The sequence below is a fragment of the Coturnix japonica genome, chromosome 22 (genome assembly GCF_001577835.2).
Source record: "Coturnix japonica isolate 7356 chromosome 22, Coturnix japonica 2.1, whole genome shotgun sequence".
NCBI classification, from domain to species: domain Eukaryota; kingdom Metazoa; phylum Chordata; class Aves; order Galliformes; family Phasianidae; genus Coturnix; species Coturnix japonica.
Window position 1 is genome coordinate 1,137,323 of NC_029537.1, and position 7,854 is coordinate 1,145,176.

The following is a 7,854-nucleotide window of genomic DNA, read 5'->3' on the forward strand; positions in this document are numbered from 1 at the left end:
CTGAGAAAAAGGTGCCAGAAACGATGCAAGAGATAAACAGAGGTAGGTCTCAGCTTGCTCCCAAGTCGGGAAACACCTGCTGGGGTGAGGCCTAGCCCTAATCCCAGCCATCAAGCACAACCCAAACACCATCAGCTGGGACCATCCAGTCAGGTTTATTTTGGATGCTGCCCTCCAGCACCCATTTTGGGGCAGCCAGCCCTTCTTGCTGCCCTCCTGAGCCCCTTAGAACCTCAGCAGCTCCTGCTATAAGGCAACATACTTAGAACTGAAATGGCAGTGATTTGCAGGAGGGAGCAGGGGCTGCATGTCAAACAGCCTGGGCACAGCATGGCGAGGTGGGAACATCCATTGCCTTGCTGTGTTGGCTGCACAAAACTGCATGGGGACACAGCATCTCGAGCAAGAAAACCTCCGCAACTCATTTTGCTCCCTTATTTTGTTTATATATATATAATATATATATATAACTTTGTGATATTGGTAGTTAAATCACCGGAGTACGATGTCAGAATACAAACATCTCTAAGACCAAGAGTAAAAATGACACAGTCCAGCTCATCTTTGAGCTCTGACGGCATCCAGGTGCTGCCATCCCTCCCTGTGGGGCTGGGGCTGATCCAGAGCAGGACAGCAGCCCTACAGCTTGGTGTTGCGGTGGAAAGCAGAGCTGTGTGGGGTGCTGTAGGTGTGCCACGTTGCTGGGTAGAGCCGATGATGCATTGAGCTCTCGTAGGACGCCGGGTAGTGCCTGAGGTCAGAGGGCTGCACAGAGGTGGCTATGACAGGGCTGGGGAAAGCAGGGATGACGAAGGGGTTGATGGAGAGGGATGGTGCTGCTGGGGCTGCCTGGTTTTTCAGGTGCTCCAAAGGGTTGTTGAAGTTCATGGGGAAGCGCAGCATCGCTCCCTTGTAAACATCTGGGGCTTGAGGCACTGCGGGGAGCGGAGCAGCGTAGCCAGGTCCGGGAATGATGGCTTTGGGTTTGGCCAATCCTTGGTGGCCCCTGGGCGAGCCAGCGCCCTTGTCCCTGCATTCGGATTCATGGAGAAAAGGGGAAACAACCTGCAGCTTCCTGCTGGGCCCCAACGGCTCCTCATCCCGGCTCCTTTTGGCAGCGGGTGCTGTGGGGCTCTGTGTCAGTGGGGTGAAGCCGGCCCCGGGGGGCACCCAGCAGGCTTTGATGGCAGCGAAGGCGGCCGGCTGCGGGCTCTCCCTGCTCCACGCTTTGCTCCGCAGGTCCTGGGGCTGTTCCTGACCCGTGTCCTCGGCTTGTGGTTCCAAGAAATCCTTCAGGTTGGAGAAGTAGCCCCCGAAGGGGTGGCAGCCGATGGGTTTCAGCACCTCGTTGCGATACGCGTGGAAGAAGCCGGTGAAGACAGCGGGCGCGGGACCCCCGTCCTCAGCTCTTGGGTAAGGCTGCCTGTCCGTCCCCCCAGGGGATGAGCTGGGGACGGGTCCTGCCTCACTCCGGGCTCCCTGTGGTGTGTCCTTCAATCCTTGTGTCTCGGGGCTCCTCTGCTCCTTGAGCTGGGGGCTGACTGCAGGGCTGGGCTCTGGGTTGGGCTGAGCGCTGCTCAACACCCCCCTGTCCTCCAGGCAATGGCGTTTGAGGCAGTGCAAGGACTCTGCCTTGCTCACCTGGGACAGCAGCTTCTTCTTGGCCAGCGGAGACATGATGGGGTGGTTGCCTTTGGAGTAAAAGCTGGAGAAGAGGCGTTTGTAGGCTTCAGAGTGGGCTCGGCAGGTGCTGGGACACCCTGCAGAGGGGCTCGGAGCTGGGGCTGTGGGGCTGGCGCATCCCTCTGCTGGCTGGCCTTGCTCCTGGGGCTCTACTGTAGGGGTGGCTGCCACCTCAGGCTTTGCCTTCTCTGGTGCCACCTGCAACCAAAAGCAGATTTGGTCTGTGGGTGCCAGGCTGGACCATGCACCCACCCCATCCCTCTACCTCCCCCATTCAGAAGCTCAGTTCCCTGCTCTTCTTGCCCCTCACCCTCCATAGGACAGGGATGGATGGATGAAGGCTGAGCAATGAGCTTCCCCCTCTGGCCCCTCACCTGCTCCCGGCCCTTCTCCTTCTTGCTCCTCCTGCTCTTCTCCCCCATCTCGCTGCCCTTGGAGACCTTGTATTGCTTGCGGGGTTTGCTGGGAGGCAGCGGCTTGTCGTCCTCACCCTTCAGGTGCCGCACATACGGGAGGACCAGCCTGCAGGGTGGGGAGTCACAGCACTGAGCCCCAACCCCATTAAACCCCTTGGAGGGGAGGGGGGAAACTGAGGCACACGGTGCCCCCCTACCTCTCATAGTGCCGCCGGGTGCACGTGGCTGCACTGGTGCTGCCGGGGCTGCCGCCCAGCTCATCATAAACGTTCTTCCACAGCCGCCTCCCTGTTACCTGCAGTGGGGTAAAGATGGATAAACCCCCCCCAAACCTGGAGCACAGAGCTGGACGGGACAGGCAGGACACGCTGCTTACCAGCTCGTAGGCTCCCAGCTTCTCCACTGCTTTGTAAATCTTCCACAGGTTAACTGGAGAGAAGGGGAGAGAAAAGGGAGTCAGCCAGACGTGATGTGCAGCAGCACTGCATCCCAACAGCATCCTGCATCCCAACAGCATCCCTGTATCCCAGCAGTGAGCCTATATCCCGACAGCATCCCTGCATCCCAACAGCTCCTGCATCCCAAAAGCATCATTGATCCCAAAAGCTGATCCTGCATCCCTACAGTGCCCTGCATCCCAGCAACATCCTGCATCCCAAAAGCATCATCGATCCCAAAAGCTGCTCCATCCCAAAAGCTCCTCCATCCCAAAAGCTCCTCCATCCCAAAAGCATCGTCGATCCCAAAAGCTCCTCCATCCCACCAGCAGCTCCCAGGTACGTACTCTGCTTGAACCCCAGATGTGGGATCCTTTCAATGGGCGTGTGCCTCTCCTTCATGAACTTATAGAGGCTGACAAGAAAAGCCTCCTCCTCCTCTTTCTCCCCACTGGCATCTTCTGGCTTTGCCTCCTCGGGGCTCGGTGCCACCTGGGTTGGGATGCAGCCATCAGGAGGGGCAGAAAGAACCCACAATAGGGAAACTGAGGCAGAGCAGGAGCTCCCCCCTCCCCTCTTTTCTCCCCCCTCCCCTCTATTCTCCCCCTCCATCCACCCATGGAGGCATTTGTGCAGCTCTCCATTATTCAGCAGCCCGGGCAGGCGGCCAAGTTGGTCAAAGCTCCGGAGCAGTTTGAGAACACGAGGAACAGCTTCCAGGAAAACAGAAGGGCAGAAATTCTTGCTCTTAACCCCCCCCCTCGTCTCCTCCCTCCTCCTCCTTTCTCAGCTAAAAATGTTCCTCGTTTGTTTGTTCTCCATTTTCCGGAGTTATAAAACTTGTTGCTATTTTTGGGCAGAGCAGCTGCTTCCCCCCCCCCCCCCTCCTTCCTCCCTTTGACGCCTTCTTTTTCTTCTTCTTTCTATTCTTTTGAACCATTTTGATGCTTTCACGGCTGGCTGTTTTCAGCGCTCTTAAATAAACCCGTGTGTGTGTGTGGGGGGGGGGGGGGAGCAGCGTGAGAAACCCAAAAATGCTCTTAGCAGCCACGTGGGCACCCAAAAATGGCTTTTTTTCCCCCAAAGATAGCATGTATTCCTTCCCCCCCCCCCCAACCCTCAGACCCCCCCCCCTTTTATTAATAGGGTGTGCCAACCATTTGAGCCCCCCCCCCCTCCCCAATTGGGTATAGCGCCCATAATGGGGTCTCCCCCCCTCGCCCCCCCCCCAAACACTCACTTTGTGTTCGGTGCTGCTGGGGGGCTCCTCGCCCCCCCGTCTGCTCCTGCTTGTCCTCCATGTGTCCCCCCCCCCCTCCTCCTTTAGGCCGGGCCCTGCGGGTGGAAAACAAGCTCCAGGTCACCCCCAAATCATCCCCCCCCTTCCAAATAAGGACAAATCTCCATCATCCCAGCCCTGCCGTCCCCTATAGTGAGAGCCCACCCTAAAACCATCACAGATCCATTACAATAACACATTTTAAGACCCCCCCCCATCACTTTCCGCTTTGCCCCTCCCTGCCCGCTCCAACTTTTGGGGGTAAATCCACTCAAAAAGCTTTTAAAACATAGAATCAGATGAAAAGGAGAACGGTCTCCCCCCGAAAAGCTGAAGCCGAGGGGGGTAACCCTGGGGGTCCCGGCCCCATTGCCCCCCTTATTATCCCCCCTTATCCCCCCCTTTATTCCCCCCTTTATTCCCCCCGGTGCCGCTCACCCTCCGCCTCGCCATGTGACTGTCCGTCTGCACCCGCCGCCCCGCCCCCTTTCTCCTATTGGCCAGCACCGCCACGCCCCCTCCTCCTATTGGCTAACACAGCGTTCGCCCCGCCCCCTTTCTGTAGTGCCGCCACGCGTGTGCGTGGGTTCAATGGGGCTGAGCGTGAATCCACGCGTGTGCACGGGGTGTATGGGGCTGTCTATGGGGCTGTCTATGGGGCTGTCTATGGGGCTGTTTGGGGCTGTATATGGGGCTGTCTATGGGGCTGTCTATGGGGCGGTATATGGGGGTTTATATGGGGTGTATATGGGGGTTATATGGGGCTGTATATGGGGCGGTATATGGGGCTGTATATGGGGGTGTATGGGGCTGTCTATGGGGCTGTTTGCGACACGTTCCCCTCCTCGCCCTCAATTCCCGGCACCGCAACCTGCGGCGCTGACGCCATTTCCTCCCATTCTACGAAACGAGCAGGAAACCGACCCGCGGCTCGGGGCTTTTTTGGGCTGAAAACTGCTCGATTTGGGACCGAACGGCTGCGAGAAAGCAGCGGTGAGCTAAAGCGGGCAGCGATGGGGCTGAATGGGGCCGGGTAATGTCCCGTCCTTTGGGGGTGGGCACAAAACAGCCGCATTTCCACCTTTCAGCCCCGAAATCCCCCGGTTCCCACCCGGCTCCATCCCGGTACCGAGCAGCGCTGCGCGTCACGGCCGGGAATAGCACGGGAGAGCTGCCAGCCCCACTGAGTAAAGCGTGGAGTCATCGCGACTGCGCTCCAAACGCCTGACATCAACACGACCCCCCCAAAAAAACATAAAGACCCCCCAAAAAACATAAAGACCCCAAAAAGAGGAGCTCGGTGCCGCTCCTTGCTCTGCCCGCAACAATAGGAGCAGGGGGTTGGTTCGCTCTGGACAGGGCAGCATCCTTGGGATCCCCCCATCCCACCCCATTCCATCCCATCCCATAATATCCCATCCATCCCATCCCATCCCATAATATCCCATCCACCCCATCCCATAATATCCCATCCATCCCATCCCATAATATCCCATCCCACCCCATCCCATAATATCCCATCCATCCCATCCCATCCCATAATATCCCATCCATCCCATCCCATCCCATAATATCCCATCCATCCCATCCCATCCCATCCCATAATATCCCATCCATCCCATCCCATAATATCCCATCCATCCCATCCCATCCCATAATATCTCATCCCATCCCATCCAATCTCCATCCTTCTTCCTATCCCCACTGCATCCCGTTCTCATTCCACCCCCATCCTCTTCCTCACCCCCATCCATCCCCATTATCCCCATTCCATCCTCACTTTCATTCCATCCTTATCTCCACCCTATCCCCATTCTCATTTCATCTTCCCATTATCCCATCCTCATCTCCACCCCCATCCCACCCCATCCTTATTCCCATCCCATCCCCATCCCACCTCATCCCATCCCATCTCATCCCATCCTCTCCCATCCCATCCCATCCCACCCATCTCCATCCCATCTCCATCCCATCTCCATCCCATCTCCATCCCATCTCCATCCCATCTCCATCCCATCCCATAATATCCCATCCATCTCCATCCCATCCATCCCATCCCATCCCATCCCATAATATCCCATCCATCCCATCCCATAATATCCCATCCATCCCATCCCATAATATCCCATCCATCCCATCCCATAATATCCCATCCATCCCATCCCATCCATCTCCCCCTGAGCTCTCTGTGCCCGTCCCTTCAGGCTGCAGTCGGGATATGGGGACAGTTCTGACCCCCCAGACCCCAAACTCACCCCTCCAGGAGGCGCTGGGAGGAGCAGCGCGGTGCTGTGCGGTGTGTTATGTGAGTTATGGGGCTGGGGATGAAGGCTGAGGATGACTCATCCCCACTCAAGGGAAGTGCTGTGTGTGGCTGGTCTCATGCGTGTGCCATGGACTCTTTCCTTACCGGAACACACAGGAGTTTTGAGGCACAGCACTGAATGACTGTGCTGGGTTTTCCAGAGCCCCCAGGGCTTTGGGGACATTACTGCCACCATGTCGCTGTGCCCTGGCTGCTGGTGGGTCTCAGATCCTTCCCTTCCCCTTGTTGTACTTAGGATTGATCCCCAGCTTGATGCCTTGTTCCTGATGCTCTGCCCCATTCATGGCAACTTAATGGGACCAACAGAGCCACTAGTTCCCTCTCATTGATCTATAGAACATCCTGGGTACCCAGCACGGCTCTGCTGATGGGGACCCTGCCCCAGGTTGGTTGGGAGCCCCCACATCTGGAACCAGCTGTAAATAGGGGGGCTGCTGCAGCACCCATGTGCATCCAACCCCTCAGCATCACATAGGAGACCCCCTAATCTGCCCCCCCCAAAAATCCCCGAGTGACTCATTTGGGGCTAAAAAGGCAGCAAAAAGCAGAAGCTTGGGAAGTGTGGGAGGGGCATGGGAGGCCTTTGCTCCTGTCCCCATTTGGGGTAAGAAAAGGGGGGGGCAGAAGGGTGGGAGGAAATGGGGGGCTGAGATCCCCCAAAAGCCAGAGGGGGAGAAAGGAGAAGGAGAAGTGGAGGGGGGGGACGTGGATGAGGAGACTTGGAGGGTGACATTAACCCTTTGGTTCCAGGAAGGGAACGCTCAGCTTTGACTCAGAGTGAAAACCATCCCCGTCCCGCTGTGATGCTCGGCCAAAACTCCTGCCCTGAAGCTCTCAGCCCGCAACGTGCCTCAGTTTTCCCTCGTGTGATGCCACCACCCCCCACCCCTTCAAAGCACCCACGGTGAGTTTGTGGGTACAAATGAGGGGACCCCATTGGGGTGGGGATGTGTCACACCCAGGGGGGAGCTGAGCAGCACTGAGGGGCGTCAGCTCCAAGGGGAAAGCCTCCCCCATGGAAAGAATGGGCTGTTTGCTGCCCTGGGGCAGATGTTGGGGGGCATTAATGAGGTTAAAACCTGGTACTGCCTGAACCCCCCCCACACCAACAAGTGCTGCCCAAAGCTCCCCAGTGCCCCCTGCTGCTCCCATTGCCTCCCAGTATCAGCATCAACCTCCATGTGCAAAATCAGTGCCCCCCAGCGCTGTCTGTGTCCATCTTTAACCTCCCAGTGCCCCAGGTCAGCACTCAGTGTGTGACCATCTCCTTCCCCAGGCACAAAACAAGGCGATGGGGGCATTGGAAACAGCAGAATTGATGCAGGACATCAGTGAGGAGCTGCAGCTCTTGGCTCAATGCAACCACCACCAGCATCACCTGGTGGGTGTTGGGGTCTGGGGGGGCTTTGGTGCTGCAGGAAGGAGTGCAGGTGTAACAAAGTGAATACGAAGCATTTAATTTAATTTAATTAATTTAATTAAATGTAATTGAACAGAAAGTAACATAGTTTAACATAACAGAATTAAACGTAAAATAACATAGTTTAAAACAAAATTTAACGTAATATAAACCAAAATAAAATATCATAAAATAACATAATAGAGTCCGAGGTGTTGTTGGTGGACAGCCCAGGTTTGGAGGTGTAGGGCTGGGGCTGATGTTGGAGCCCCTGGAACACTGCCGCTGCAGGAGCCGGCGAGGAGCCCAGGGCT

General features: G+C 56.6%; 1 protein-coding gene and 1 long non-coding RNA gene across 5 annotated transcripts; one reads left to right on the forward strand and one right to left on the reverse strand.

Annotated features, from left to right (window-relative positions):
* Positions 1-136: 136 nt before the first annotated feature.
* ARID5A (AT-rich interaction domain 5A) lies at positions 137-4,272 on the reverse strand. 2 transcript variants are annotated; one of them, XM_032448858.1, is made up of 6 exons: positions 4,254-4,272; positions 3,777-3,871; positions 2,884-3,028; positions 2,297-2,528; positions 2,058-2,205; positions 137-1,881 (listed from the first exon to the last, which is right to left on the reverse strand). In XM_032448858.1, the coding sequence occupies exons 3-6, from the start codon at positions 2,936-2,938 to the stop codon at positions 640-642; spliced, it is 1,677 nt and encodes a 558-aa protein (XP_032304749.1). In that variant the 5' UTR covers positions 2,939-3,028; positions 3,777-3,871; positions 4,254-4,272; the 3' UTR covers positions 137-639. The 2 variants fall into 2 exon arrangements, with proteins under 2 accessions (XP_032304749.1, XP_015738402.1); XM_015882916.2 differs by lacking the exon at positions 4,254-4,272 and having other exon boundaries at positions 2,297-2,394; positions 2,476-2,528; positions 3,777-3,865.
* A 334-nt stretch (positions 4,273-4,606) lies between these two features.
* LOC107323577 lies at positions 4,607-7,741 on the forward strand. Of its 3 annotated transcripts, XR_004309493.1 has the most exons (4): positions 4,607-4,808; positions 6,020-6,120; positions 6,892-7,045; positions 7,418-7,741. It is a non-coding gene; the product is annotated as an uncharacterized LOC107323577 (long non-coding RNA). The 3 variants fall into 3 exon arrangements; XR_004309492.1 differs by lacking the exon at positions 6,020-6,120 and having other exon boundaries at positions 4,612-4,808; XR_001559302.2 differs by lacking the exon at positions 4,607-4,808 and having other exon boundaries at positions 5,921-6,120.
* Positions 7,742-7,854: the final 113 nt, after the last annotated feature.